At 38.1% G+C, this 15,701-nt stretch overlaps 2 protein-coding genes across 2 annotated transcripts; one reads left to right on the top strand and one right to left on the bottom strand.

The window, feature by feature from the left end:
* The first annotated feature begins 923 nt into the window (after nucleotides 1-923).
* Nucleotides 924-7,304, top strand: LOC110785713 (nuclear transport factor 2B). The gene is made up of 2 exons (XM_021990212.2): nucleotides 924-1,345; nucleotides 6,947-7,304. Exons 1-2 carry the CDS (start codon nucleotides 1,052-1,054, stop codon nucleotides 7,019-7,021), a joined length of 369 nt encoding a protein of 122 aa, XP_021845904.1. The 5' UTR covers nucleotides 924-1,051; the 3' UTR covers nucleotides 7,022-7,304.
* A 1,241-nt stretch (nucleotides 7,305-8,545) lies between these two features.
* LOC110785714 (uncharacterized) lies at nucleotides 8,546-15,657 on the bottom strand. Its single transcript, XM_021990213.2, has 2 exons — nucleotides 15,257-15,657; nucleotides 8,546-9,249 (listed from the first exon to the last, which is right to left on the bottom strand). The coding sequence occupies exons 1-2, from the start codon at nucleotides 15,401-15,403 to the stop codon at nucleotides 8,794-8,796; spliced, it is 603 nt and encodes a 200-aa protein (XP_021845905.2). The 5' UTR covers nucleotides 15,404-15,657; the 3' UTR covers nucleotides 8,546-8,793.
* Nucleotides 15,658-15,701: the final 44 nt, after the last annotated feature.

The raw sequence follows: 15,701 nt of genomic DNA on the forward strand, positions 1-15,701 counted from the left end.
GTCACCACATACTAATATTCTGTAATCAAGATGACCAGGTCACTGCATAAGGCCGAGATCAAGTGAGTTTTTGGAACATGCAAATAACGTCATTTTATGATTTAAATTTGGGTTGATGATTTCAATCTTATGATCAGCGAAAATATGGAACGAGTTGGGCATGCATCAGGTCAATATCACATAAGATAATACCTTCATCCGATTCAATATTAAGGGAACAAGTTAATATTCAAATATTTCAGTTCTATAAGTTTGAGTTTGAATGAGAAATATAATATTTTGAAAACAAGCTAGAAAAACATACGGTTGTACTATAATACATCATACAAGTCCGTATAAATTGTAGATTACGTGTATCGAACCGTGACGTAACATAAAGTGTGTATTGCGGGAATATCTATATTTCAAATTATAGGTTATTTGCCTTAAACCTTTAAATTTACAAAAAGTCTTGCGCGCACTAGGTGTACAATAAATTTATTGTACACCAAAATAACTTTAACCCATTTTTTTGTAACTTTAACCTAGTTTTGATTAACTTTTATATTAGTAAAAAAAGTTGATAGATAAACATTTTAAAGGATTAAATGATTAATTTTATACATTATTAGAGATTTTGAAGAAATAAGTTTTATTAAAATGAAAAAATTTATCACTAAAAAATAGATAACTTTTACCTATATAAGCATAACTTTTAAGCATTTTGAGTTAACTTTTACTCCGTTATACAATAATTATTGTACAACCATTGTAAATAAGAATTTGTGTTAAATTTATTCTCACAGTCGATAAACTAGTTCCACCGTACATGCCCTAAAGTCGATCCACAATCCTTACAAATTACAGCTTACAAGACACGCATTGTTTTATTCCCCCTAACCCGCGTCTCTTTGCCCCCCTTTTATAGTTGGCGTAAATCTGAGGCTACCATCTCAAATTAAAACCACCCACACTCGCAAATTATACTCTCGGTGATCTTCATTTTCTCGCAGAGGAGAGAGAAAATAAGAGAGAGAAAGAGCTTCAATCCAGAAGAAATTAGGGCAGAAAAATGGATCCAGATGCAGTATCCAAGGCATTCGTCGAGCACTACTACTCCACATTTGATGCCAATCGTCCAGGGTTAGCGAACTTGTACCAGGATTCATCGATGTTGACCTTCGAAGGCCAGAAGATTCAAGGCTCTCAAGCTATCACTGCTAAGCTCAACAGCCTTCCTTTTCAGCAGTGTCAACACCATATCTCTACCGTCGATTGTCAGCCTTCCGGTACCGGCGGCATGCTTGTTTTCGTCTCTGGTACTCTCCAACTCGCCGGCGAACAGCACGCTCTCAAATTCAGTCAGGTATCGCTTATTTTTCTATTGTTTTAGGAATTTTTGTGATGAATTGATTGATTTAGGTTTTGTCATTTTGATTGTTTGGTTAATTTTGTTGTTGTGATGCTGAACTGATCGGTTAGGGTTTCCGGATGTATGGAGGATTTAGTGCTTGTTTGTTGAAATGAATTGTTTGTGTTATGTTTGATCTATGTTTTGATGACAATTTTCTGAAATTATTGCTATTGTTGTGGTAACTGGGGGACGAATCGGTGATGATTTTGTAACTTAGGGTTTTGGAAGGGTTTTTATCGTCGCAAACTTGTTTTTGGGTCGTGAATGGAACACTTATGTAGGATTGTGGCTTTGAATACTTGAAATTAATTGATTGGTTGTTGTTGGACTTGGAATGTGGTTGCATTTACTGGAGTGAAAAATTTAGAGGAAAGGGAGGGTAAGTGACTGTAGTAGATGAGATTGATTTCGAAATGTATGTGTTGCTTACTGCCACTGGTTTTTCACATCAGAAACCATTATTCTCTTTTCATCCGGCTTTAGCATTTCGTTGTAAGACTATATTCGGTATGTAGTCTTTCCGCTGCATTTTGAAGAAGTCCTAAGATATTCGAATCAACATATTGGAATAAATTTCATCTTGAAGTAGTAGCTTCCTCTTCACGACTGTATTATGTGCCTAATTTCAAGATATATCATCAAAGACAAAAATAACTTAATCCCTCAGAATATATAAGGCAATCTATGGACTCTAAAAAGAATGGTATGGTTTTCACCTGCTATAAATAGTATACCTTAGTTTGGGAATGTTTTGGATTTGGGTCTTGCTAGTTCAAGTCATATTTTTCTGTTGGGTCAATTTTGTTCATCCCAGCCGAAAAGCGGAGGGATGGAGAGGAAATGTCAAATAAGGGGATACACCGATTTTGTGATTGGAAGTGGAAAAGGGGAAGGAGAGAGATGACATTGGGAAGGAGTAAATGATGTTACGAAATGTCAAATAAGGGGATACACCGATTATGTGATTGGAAGTGGAAAAGGGGAAGGCGAGAGATGACATTGGGAAGGAATAAATGATGTTACTCTATAATGGCTATTACTCAAAATACAAGGTTAAAGATATAGTATTAGCCAAAGCTCAGTTGCTTCCAATATTCCTTTATTACTATGTGCAAAGTGCATTCGCTGCATCCTTAGTACTCACTCTCTACAAATCATGTCTTAGCTTAATTTAATCCCCGATTTTTTTGTAAATTATATGAATAAGACCAATTGCATTATGTTTTATCTAGCTACTTCAAGCATTTCCTTTTATGCTTTTAATCAGGCGCTGTACAATATTCTACCCATGACAGTTCCGTGCTACAATATTTGTTTAAGGGTCATACCATATCCATGGCTGAGTAGTTTCCTGATGATCCCATTTGAGTTTTGGATAAAGAAACTTTTGTTTAATTAGAAATAGCAAACCAAATCTTGTTCGTTGAAAATTTCTTTTCCTTAGGGCATGCTTGAATCGAAGGTAATGCGTTAAGGAGGTATAAAAGTCAAACTAAGAAAAAGTGAGGTGATTAGAGGTGATAATAACTTAATAAGGGGATAAAGTGGTAGTAAAGAGAATAAGCTAGTGTTGGTAAAAGAAAAAGGGAAGGAAGGGGGGAATAGGTACCCTCATTATGGGATTATTGTTACCCACATCCCCATAGCGTAAGTATTACCCTCGTTTCCCCCTTCTCCTCACCACATCACTATCACCCTGCTTGCAACCACCTTAATTTACCTTCATTTTTCTTTTAACAAGGCGGTTTTACTTTTATTACCCCCTAATCCATTAACCCTAGTATAAGCATCCCCTTAGTGTAAAGGAGGAATAACATACTATCAAATGCTTTGGAGCTTGCATGTGAGATTCCGAACTTGCATATATTGAGGAGCAAAAAACCTATTGATCTTCTGGAGATGATGTTTGTTACCAGTATAACATACAGTGTGACTTTTTTGCTCATGGTGTTTATGATATTTTGTGCATTCTCTGCAGTCTATATTAAATTGGGGTGTAAGGAATTAGGCGTACACTTTTTGTCATGATTGGGTTCAGGCGTTCATCTCTGTGTGCATACATCCCAAGATTCCCAATTGATTGATTTAGGTTGTTTGTTTGTTTGTTTGGTTAATTTTGTTGATTGATTATGCTGAATCGTCTGGTTAGGGTTTCCGGATGATGTGGAGAATTTAGGGCTTGTTTGTTGAACTGAATTATTTTAGTTTTGTTTGATCTGTGTTTTGATGATAATTTTCCGAAATTGTTTCGGTAATTGAGCGATGAATCGGGGATGATTTTGGAAATTAGGGTTTCGGAATGGTTTTTATCTCGCGAACTTATTTCGGGGTCTTGAGTGGAACACTTAATGTAGGATTGTGGCTTTGAGTATTTGAAATTAATTGGTTAGTTGTCATTGGAATGTGGTTGCATTCACTGGTGTGAAAAGTTTAGAGGAAGGGGAGGGTAAGTGACCTGTGGTAGATGAGATTGATTCCGAAACCTATGTGTTGCTTACTGCCACTGGTTTTTTTTAACATCAGAACCATAATTGTCTTTTTGTTTGGCTTTAGCATTTCGTTGTTTGGCCGTATTAGGTATGTACTATGTAGTCTTTCCACTGCATTTTGAAGAAGTCCTAAGATATTCGAATCGGGATGTTGAAGTAAATTTCATCTTGAAGTAGTAGCTCTCTCTGCACAACTGTATCATGTGCCGAATTTCAAGATTTATCATTAAGGATAAAAATTACTTGATGCCTCAGAAGTGGGGATATATAATGCAATCTATCGACTATGGTATTTTTTTCACCTGCTATCAATACCATACCTTTGTTTGGGCATGGTTTGGATTTGGGTCTTGTTAGTTCAACTCATGTTTTTCTGTTGTGTCAATTTTGTCCATTCCAGCTGAAAAGGGGATAGATGTAGAGGAAATGTCGAATAAAGAGGAAATCTCAAATAGAGGAAATGTGATTGGAAGTGGAAAGGGGGAAGGCGAGAGATGACATTGGGGAGGAGTAAATAATGTTACTATATCTTTAACCTTGTATTTTGAGTAATGGCCATAGCTCATTTGCTTCCAATATTCCTTAATACTATTTGCAAAGTGCATCCTTAGTATTCACTCTCTACAAAATGTCCTAGCTTAATTTAATCTCCGAAAACTTTTGTGAACTATATGAATAAGACCAATTGCATTACGTTTTTGACTTTTATCTAGCTACTTCAAGCATCCCCTTTTATGCTTTTAATCAGCTACTATACAATAATCTACCCATGACAGTTCCATGCTACAATATTTGTTTAAGGGTCCCCATCTGAGTTCTGGATAAAGAAAATTTTGATGAGTTAGAAATTGCAAACCAAATCTTGTTCATTGAGAATTTCTTTTCCTTAGGGTATGCTTGGATTGAGGTTAATAATGCATTAAGGATACTAAAAGTCAAACTAAGAAAAAAACAAGGTGACAGTGCACATAGGTGATGATAAGGGGATAAAGTGGTGGTAAAGAGAGATAAAGTGGTGGTAAAGAGTACATTCTAGTGTTGGTAAGAAGAAAATAGAAGGAATGGGGGAATATGTACCCTAATTATGGGATTAATTGTTACCCACATCCTCATAGCGTAAGTATTACCCTCATTTGGGGTATCCCCTTCTCCTCACAACACCAATACTTTACCCTGCTTCCAACCACCTCAATTTGCCCTCATTTGGGGATAATAGCTTTTCGCTGCAATTTTGAAGAAGTCCTGTGATATTCGAATCAATTGTTGAATTAAATTTCATCTCGAATTAGTAGCTCCCTCTGTACAACTGTACTGTGTGCTTAATTTCAAGATTTATCATCAAGGATAAAGTTACTTAATCCCTCAGAATATATAAGGCAATCTATTGACTCTAAAAAGAGTGGTATTGTTTCCACCTGCTATCAATAGCATACTTAGTTTGGGCGTGGTTTGGATTTGGGTCTTCCTAGTTCAAGTCATGTTTTTCTGTTGGGTCAATTTTGTCCATTCCAGCCGAAAAGGGGAGGGACGGAGTCACGGAGAGGATATGTCAAATAAGGGGATACACAGGTTATGTGATTGGAAGTGGATAAGGGGAAGGAGAGACGACATTGGGAAGGAGTAAATGATGTTACTATAATGGGTATTACTCGAAATACAAGGTTAAAGATATAGTATTAGCCAAAGCTCATTTGCTTCCAATATTCCTTATTACTATGTGCAAAGTGCATCCGCTGCATCCTTAGTACTCACTCTCTACAAATCATGTCTTAGCTTAATTTAATTCCCGATTTTTTTTGTAAATTATATGAATAAGACCAATTGCATTATGTTTTATCTAGCTACTTCAAAGCATTTCCTTTTATGCTTTAATCAGCCACTATACAGTATTCTAACCATGACAGTTCCATGCAACAATATTTGTTTAAGGGTCATATCATATCCATGGTTGAGTAGTTTCTTGATGACCCCATCTGAGTTTTGGATAAGAGATTGTTGTTGAATTAGAAATTGCAAACCAAATCTTGTTCATTGAAAATTTCTTTTCTTAGGGCTTGCTTGAATTGAGGGTAATGCATTAAGGGATAATAAAAGTCAAACTAAGAAAAAAGTAAGGTGGTTAGAGGTGATGGTATGGGGATAAAGTGGTGGTAAAGAGAATAAACTAGTGTTGGTAAAAAGAAAATGGAAGGAAGGGGGGAATAGGTACCCTCATTATGGGATTAATTGTTCTTAGGGCATGCTTGAATTAAGGGTAATGCATTAAAGGGGTAGTTAAAGTCAAACTAAGAAAAAGTAAGGTGATGGTAAGGGGATAAAGTGGTGGTAAAGAAATAAACTAGTGTTGTTAAAAAGAGGAAGGGGGAATAGGTACCCTCATTAAGGATTAATTGTTACCCACATCCCCATAGCGTAATTGTTACCCTCGTTTGGGGGTAATAGCTTTCCCCTTCCTTCTCCTCACCATATCACTATCACCCTGCTTGAAACCACCAATTAACCTTCATTTTTCTTTTAATAAGGCAGTTTTACTTTTATTACTCCCTAATCCATTAACCCTAATCTAAGCATCCCCTTAGTGTAAAGGAGGAATAACATACTATCAAATGCTTTGGAGCTTGCATGTGAGATTTCGAACTTGCATATATCCTTGTCGAGGAGCAAAAAAACCTATTTATATTCTGGAGATGATGTTTGTTTTACAGTCAATTGAGGCTTTGCAACAGGAATAACATACAGTGTGACTTTTTTGCTCATGGTGTTTATGATATCTTGTGCATTCTCCGCAGTCCATATTAACTTGGGGCTTAGGGAATTAGGCATACTCTTTTTGTCATGATTCGTTCATCTGTGTGTGCATACATCACAAGATTCCCAACTAGCTTGTCATTGGGAGAATCCTGTATGCAGTATATATAATCCTTTTCCCATTGGTTCTATTTTTTTTCTTTCTTTTTTGGCGGTGTGTTTGAATTGTTCTTATATAGTTAGTTTCTCTCTGGGGTTGCTTAAACCCTGATTTTTTCAGCAATATACTCACTACCATTCATGTTTTTTCTGCTAGATGTTCCATTTGATGCCAACACCACAACAAAGCTTTTACGTTCAGAATGACATATTCCGGTTGAACTATGCTTAAATAAGGTGATGAGGGCCCACTTTGTCAAAAAGGGATGAAGAAATGTGTTCTTTGATTGTCCAGGATTGGTGCTTAGGTGTTATAGTTCCATAGCTCTTTGGATGGAAACTGGAAATATTTTTGGCTGGTCATGTTTGATTATCATTGTGTGATTTTGCTTTTTTACATCTGTCTTTAATGATTTGGATTCTGGCATTTGTATTGGCAGTCTTTGGAATGTTACCCTGAACAGACACCTCCAGTCTTCAAAATTACATATATTCAGAGTTATTCAGGACTCTCAGTTTATTGTTTTCCTCCTGTTATTTTTTATCTGTCTCTATAACACACAATCGTGTGCATGTGCGTATGCTTTTGCATAATTTGAGAAAAAGAGGGGGCTGTTGCATGATTTGCTTCCTGTGCAGGTGGATTGGTATTTAGCAAGCAGAGTGTCTTTTTGTATTCACAAATGATATTAGCATGTAAACTGTTGTTTCACTTTGTTTGTTTCTCACAATTTTAGATGTAGCAAATTTAATTGTTTCTTAGTGGAGTTTGTATGATCTTCTTCACAGGTGAGATGGTAGAAGATTAGCAAACAAATTGTTGCTTGTTTTGTTGATAAACAAGGGTGCGGACAAAAAGGAGGTGAACTCTATTTCTCATTCAGTCATTCTGTAGTCCGCACCCTTGTTCTGAAAATATCTTTTCCGTCTCTCATTTGTGTTCGCCATATCTCGTATTGGTTGTCCATTTATCATAACTTGAATTGATATGCTTGAAAGATTTTGGGCAATCGTGTTCTTGATCAATTTCAATAATGTAGTCTTGATTGTTATGCTTGATTCTCTCTAGGACATTCTTAAAGATTGAAACACTCTTCAATCTTCATGTTGCATATGGTATTTCCTCATTTCTTCCTGTTTTGCCTCATGTTTCTCATGTACAAGGCTTCGATTATGCTCACTAAATTACTCTTGTATTGAAAAGTAGCTGTAGACCTTGTTTTCAGAGTTTGTTACTTCAGTTAATGTTTTCTTTTTCCACATTTCATTTATTAGATTTGGCTCTTTCGTTTGGTTTAATCCACTTTGAGGATTCGGTCTACAACACTATTTTTGTTTGTTTGCCTTCATTAGTTTCCTTTGTAATCGGTTAGATTCTCTAATCATATACTTCTACACCATACTATACCAACATGGCTCAGTTTTGACCCACGCAGTTAGGCTGACTAACTTGATATAAGTACTGATCACCTTACACGAGAATATGACAATACATGCGTTGAGCCATCAACGAGGCCTAAAAAAACGTTCATTTAGATATTGGTCCCAAATCTCAAGCATCAGCTATCACTCTACCAGCTTTTGGGACGGACAAATAATTCACTTTATATAACTTAAGTCCATATAAAATAAGTGGAATAACATATCCTCGTCCTACATAAGTAGGAACTCCCGTCAAGCAGTTCGGTAGAGTTGTTTCTTCTACAATCTTTCCTTTGGCTCAAACAAATTGAATTCAAAGAAATATAACCACGAATCAGAAAATGCCAACATTGCCAACATTCACACGATTACCAAACAAAATTACTTTCAAAGTTAACAAGTGTTTTAGTCTCTACTCGTCCGTTCCAATATGGCACAATCTTGATCATCATAATGTTGTAAACATACAAGAAGTTCCCCCTCAAGCAAACATCATAGATTTCTTAACTCAACTCACAGTAAAAAAAAAAGAATGTACATATTGCCAATGTGAGAAAGTCGAAAAAGGAAATGCAGCACCTGTCATTCTCCATCAGTTTTAATCAATCCTGTTAAATCCATGTGGGGAAGTTTAAGAGGCTTCTCTCCATTAACCGTTGATAGCAATGAACTTTTTTCTGCTTCTTCTTCAGTAACTGTATGGTGTTTAACCATTCCAGCAACCATGTTTCCGAGGGATTTAAACGGGTTACGAAAGCCTTGTTTCAGCTTTAGTAAGAGGGAAACTTCAGATACTTGCCAAGCCACTGTGAGAACAATAAGAGCTGAAAGCAACCAATGTGTTGTTCTATTCTGTTTCTCCAACTTTTTCAGTTCTTTAACTACATCTTCTGCTTCAACCCCTGTTTTTTTCTTAGGCGTTTCAGTTTCATTGTTGCTAGTTGTTTCTACTTCACTAGCTTTACCTGAAGGTACCTCCTTTTGTTCAATTAGTTGTTCAGATTGGTTGGCAACTTCATCTTCTTTCATGGTTTCCAACTGTTCATCAAAAAAAAATAATCAAGATTGATTCTGAAATTTATGACAGTATGCATCATGAAATACTCCCAATAACACGAATAAGGATGATAGTTGATCTTAGGGAATGTCAGATTTTGCAGATTCCAATCATCACAAGCCTCTTTAAGTATCATTAGAGCCAATTTTTAAATGTACTACCACAAGAATATACCAGTATACCACCACAAGTCCACAACCATCCAAAGTTTCACACGTTCTAGCACATACATCATACATCTAGTGTCGTTGACCCCCCAAATCACCTCCGAGTTTCTCAAAGTTTTCATACCAACACATTTTTGAAGCCTATCTTCTACCAGGAATGGACTAATGGAATCTGAAAATCCTGAAAGCATACCAGCTTATTCAGGGCATATAGTAAGACAATAAGGTTCTTGACAGACAAGAACAACCTGATCAATAGATTTTCAGGTAAAAAGCCTCAAGAATCTTTCATCGGCCAGACCGCAACTTTGTCACTCCTGACCTCAGACTATTCTTCAAGACTTCAAGATCATGCTAAATGGCTAGAAGTTAATTACCAATTAGGCAATTATCCCTTCAGGTCAACTGGTAGGGTAATGAAGCAAAGATATGTAGCCGCACAATATAAAATTCGAAGAAGAAAATCCAAAGATTGAATACCTGGAGACTAGCAACTATAATGCTGCTATAAGCAACAGGTGCTAATGCTATTAACAACTATCCTTTTACCTTTTCGTAATCACCAAAGCTCAATTAGTTCCAACTTATAGTTCTATTTTGTGTCTCACCCTAGTCCAATTCGTGAATAGATCAGTAGGATCTCTATTCCATTTTGTGTCTCATCAGGTGTCTCAAATATTGCCATTGTACTGCATTACCAACCGACAAAAACATTCAAACCCATTATTTCTAGACTAATGCAATGGCTAAATTACAAAGAAGTGCCGTAGTGGGAGCAGGGCATGGGCATGGGTGCTGTCGCCTATCCGTGGGCATTGGGCAGTGCTGCTGTGGTAGCAATGCTGGGCGCATGGCCACGGGATCAGTACTGCTGGTCGCATGATGCATGTACAATTGGCAGTGATAACACCTATGTATTGGCATGGGCATGGGCATGGTAGGCAAGGCTTGAGCCAAACGCCCCACATGCCAAAGACACACCGATCAGACCTTGGGACAAGCAACACAGAATGCATGAACGCTAGGCACACAATATGAATTAGACGGTTTTGATCAGTAGGCCTCCCGGAGTCAATTGGGATCGGGGATGAAAACACCTAGATACTTAATTTTTCCGGGGCCAAAAAAGTTTGTTAGACATGAAACAGAAGGCTTAAAATACACGAATCGGACAAAAATTTGAAGACTTGCGGAATCCGGTTTCGAAAACTTGAGTAAAGTTGACTGACACCGGGAGGCATATTAAGTTAGCAGAACCATCTATTTCGTCTAAAGAATGTCGTTTTAACGAGTTTCTTACAAATATTATTTTTAAGAGGCCACTTAAATGATCAGAATGAACTTGAATCAACAACATGCATTTTTTTAGAACATGCATTTTTTAGAAAATTGGCTAAAATATAATTAAGAAGCGAAATAGATAGTTCTAACTTCTAAGCACCCAATATACTCCCCATGACATGTGGGGTATATAGGAAGCATCCAGACCTCTAACCTTTCGAGGTCCCGGAAAAGGCCCAAATTATCCAAAGATGAACAACAATACAGAGTTTTTGACCAAATTTGGACTTTTCGGGACACGATCTGAGAAACTTCTTAAACTTTGGAGAATGTGTCATATAAGGAAGTTTTGAATCATAAAAATCCACTAGTCGCTTAATGATCGGAATGAACTTGATTAATCAACGTGAGTTTTGCTACACGGATGAAGGATGATAATTGATCTTAGGGAATGGAAGATTTTGCAGATGATTAAATCATCACAAGCCTCTTATGTATCGCTAGAGTCGATTTTTAAATGTACTACTACAAGAATATACCAGTATACCACCACAACCATCCAGAGTTTCACATGTACTCGCACATACATCTTATGTACAACCAAATATTTGGCCATTTGGGATTGGACTGTTCCATTGCCCCCCAAATCACCTCCGAGTTTCTCAAAGTTTTCATTCCAACACATTTCCGTAACCTATCTCCTACCAGGAATGGACTAATGGAATCTCAAAACCTGAAAGCATACCAGCTTATTCAGGGTATATAGTAAGACAACAAAGGTTCATGACAGACAAGAAGAATTGATCAATAGATTTTCAGGTAAAAAGCCTCAATAATCTTCATCGACCAGACCGCAACTTTGTCACTCCTTGGACCTCAGACTATTGTTCAAGACATCAAGATCATACTAAATGGCTAGAGGTTAATTACCAATTATCTCTTCAGGTCAACTGATGTCATGAGGGCAATGAAGCACAGATATGAGCCACGCGGACTATGGAAGTCGGGGCTCTATAAAATTCAAGAAGGAAATTCAAAGATCGATAATACTCGATGACTAGCAACTATAATATTGCTGCATCAGCTACTGGACACCCCATCAATCCCAAGCAGCATTGATGAAGCTATAGTAGAGGAATTGTGGCAAGCATAGTTGGTTGGAAAAGGGACACATTTGCTGACTTGCTACCAAGCCACTCACTCAAACTCATTGCCGCACACAACCTGGTAGAAAATCCAGAAATAGGCGATTTACGTTACTGGAAAGGGTAAAAAATGGTGGGTTTTCGATCAAACATGCCATGAGTATAAAGAGGGAGGATGACCTTATTCCTAAAGACCCTAAATGGGAACTAATCTGAACAGCACCTATTCAACAAAGAGTTAAGATTTTTGTGTGGTTAGTCCTTCATGACAGAGCCCTTAGCAATTCTAACAGGATGAAAAGACATCTAACAGATGATCCTAGGTGCAAAAGGTGCTCTACTGATGCTGATGAAACTCTACTACACCTTCTGCGGTACTGTCCAGCCGCAAGATCGATCTGGAAAAGTGTAGGTGGAGCTGCAAACTATCCCTCATTCTTTGATGGGGATCTCACAACTTGGATCACCCGAAACATAAAAGTGGATGGGCTCATTTACTTTGACAAACGGCCTGTTTGTTTGGCACTATCTTTGTGGTGGAATTGTAGATGGAGAAACAACTTTCTCTTTGGTAGACAGAATGACATCCCAATTGATACTGGATCCTTTATTCGAACCAGTGTGGAAGAATCTTGGGCTGCCACTTGTGGCGTTGATGAGGGTAACCCGCTACGAATGCATCTACTGCACCGAGAAGGGAAGCCTTTATACGTTGGATTGCTCCACCAACGGATTGGGTGGCCTTAAATACAGATGGTGTACTTTGAGACAGCAGAGGTACTTTTATCAGAGAATTTGCAGCTAACTTTGGGTCTTTGGCATATGTTCTACCTACATGGCTGAACACTTAAAGATGGCCGTGGGCCGGGACGGGCCCACGTTGCATCGTGTATGGACGGTCCGGGCCGAAAAGTTCAAAACAGGGCCCATGCCCACGGGCTTTCGTGCCGGGCCAGGCCGGGCGTCGTGTCTGAGACTAATTTTACTAAATTTAGCGTGCTTTGTCGTGCCGGGTCGAGTCGTGCTTTTAATAAAAAATTAAGGCACAGGCCCGGTCCACGACTTCGTGCCCCGTGCCGGGCCATGCTTTTTTCGTGCTCGGTCCGGGTCGGCCTTTTTCGTGCTCGGGCCGGCCTTTTTCGTACCGGGTCGGTCTGGCTTCGGGGCGGCCCGACCCACAGCCATCTTTAGCTGACCTTCTAGCAGCAGAAGCTGGGCTTGAGCTGGCAGTAAACAACTAAACACAGGCATCCAGAAGCTCTACCTTCAAATGGACATTCAAGCTTGTATTGAGGTTCTCCGTAATCCAGATTATTAGGGAGGCGAGTGCTACCATATTCTAATTCTCGTAGATTAATCAATTTATTTGTCTGTAATTTTCGTATTGTTCATTGTCATAGAGAGAGTAACAGGGTGGCGGATAAGCTAACCAACTTAGGAGTCGTTCTTGAGGAGAGGAAGGTGCTATACTGCTATTGATGTGCCACCACATGAAATCACCCAACTTCTTCTTGCGGACATTGTTGGGGTGGCTACTCCACGCCTAGTAGTTTAATTGTGTTCTTTGTACGGAGTTTTTTACACTCCTCTTTTGCACCCAAAAAAAAAAAATAAAAAAAAATATTGCTGCTATAAGCAACAGGTGCTAATGCTATCAGCAACTATCTTTTATAGCTTTTCGTAATCACCAAAGCTCAATTAGTTCCAACTTATAATTCTATTTTGTGTCCTACCCTAGTCCGATTCTTGAACAGGTCAGTTAGGATCTCTTTTCCTTTTCGTGTCTCATCAGGTGTCCCAAATATCGTCATCGTACTGCATCACCAACCGACAAACATTTAGCTCATTAATTCTTTAACTGCATGCTTTCTTTCTTTCTTAAGGTCAAGCAGAAGCAGCTTAATGAAATGGATAAATTACAAAGAAGTGGGAGCAGGGCATGGGCATGGGTGCTGTCACCTGTCCGTGGGTGTTGCGCAGTGCTTCTGTGGTAGCGATGTTGGGCATGGTTGGCTATAATACACTGTTTTTGACCAAATTTAGAAAAGAGATTCCAGGAGCCAGTCTTGGTCCTCAAGTTTTGGGAAATGTGTCATGTGGTCATATAATGAAGTTTGGAATCACCTTTCTTGGTTTGGAAATCTCACTTTTTTTTGCTGAACTTAGGCGAGGACATGGGACTACGACGATTCATGTTAGCCGACCCCAAATCATTTTGGGACTAAGGCTTTGTTGTTGTTGTTAGGTGAGGACATGGGATACCTCTGAAGGTCGTAAGAGATTGTTTGGAACCATTCATGGGCTATCTGCCGATGTCAGCCTCTAATGCACTAGAGATGAGTTCAACGGTCATTTCATATTGGTTGGTTTGGTGATCAAGAGTTGAAAGAAATGAACTTAACCACCAACAAGGATTCCATGAGATCCATAAATCCAACCAGGGTCATAGGAAGGAGAAGTACCTTAACTATGAAGATGTTGGTTTACAACGGTGGATGTGTGTGGTAGTTATCTAGTACATTGCACAAGATAGGACATTAAATAGGACATATGGTCCTAACTTCAGGCTCCACATCTTGACATCCCATCTTTCTAAGTTCACTTAAAGCAAACATATCATCCAAAACAGTTCATAATATTCACAATTCAGTAGTCAAAGTACCACATAAACTGATAAACCCCATATTCAGCTGATGGAATTCAGAGCATTTTAACTCAAGCACATTCTTGTACAGAGAAACAGCCATAGGTTGCCTAGAACATATTAGGTGCCCACCCGGGTGCACGGTGCAACCTTTTATAACCACCGTGTTTTAATGTTATCTATTGTTCAACTAAATACTACTACCTCGCCAGTCCGGTTAAGGATACACATTCTACCAAACACCAACCTCCGGTAAAGGATTCGCCATGATTTCACTATAACAGTCTGTATAACGTGGTCTTCTTTCCAATTTCCCATCACACCATAAAATCGGAGGTATATTCCAAAATATAATCATACTGCACCTACCAATCATACCATAGATTTCATCAAATGTGACAACTTTTTCGTATCATCTCTACACGACTCTTAATTCCGGAAAGAATAATTATAACATCACTTTTACAGTTTTACCAGTAATCATATATAAGCATACTCTACACCTACTAGTCCTACTACAGCTAGAGTGAGTGTTTGTTTTACAAAATGTGACAACTTTTTCGTATCATCTCTACACTACTGCTAATTCCGGACAGAGTAATTATAACATCACTTTTACAGTTAGTAATCACATATGAACACATAATCATAGGTATTTCAGAAAATTCATAATCATAAGTAATATTTACACTCCACAAAATAACAGAACACAACATAACATAATGAATTAATATAATGAAATTGTGCTTACCTGAGAAAGCAATTTGACGAGGAACTGGCGTTCGTCACCACTGACGTCACTGGTGGTGGAAGTTTCAGCGGTTGAGGATTCTTCGGATTCAATAAATTTTTGAATAGCGATTTGAATTAGTTCAACTTTTTTGCTGGAAATAGCCATTTTTGGAAAGGATTGATTTATCACAACAATCAAGTTGCTAATTTTGTCATGTACTGGAGAATATTTCTGAATTGGGAGTATTTTGGGGAATTTTCGATTGAATGGGAGGCTACTATTCAATCATTTTGTGATTAAAATTGAGAAAATTGGTAGAATTCATGCATTTTCGGACATACTTGACTACTTTCCCAATTAGGCAGGGCGGTGCCATTATCGGTGGTACTCCGTATTTCAAACCTATAATTAGATTATAGAAGTAAAGAGCAATTATATAGGAGTAAGATGGCATAAGTATACC

This window comes from Spinacia oleracea, chromosome 1 (genome assembly GCF_020520425.1).
Source record: "Spinacia oleracea cultivar Varoflay chromosome 1, BTI_SOV_V1, whole genome shotgun sequence".
NCBI lineage: Eukaryota > Viridiplantae > Streptophyta > Magnoliopsida > Caryophyllales > Amaranthaceae > Spinacia > Spinacia oleracea.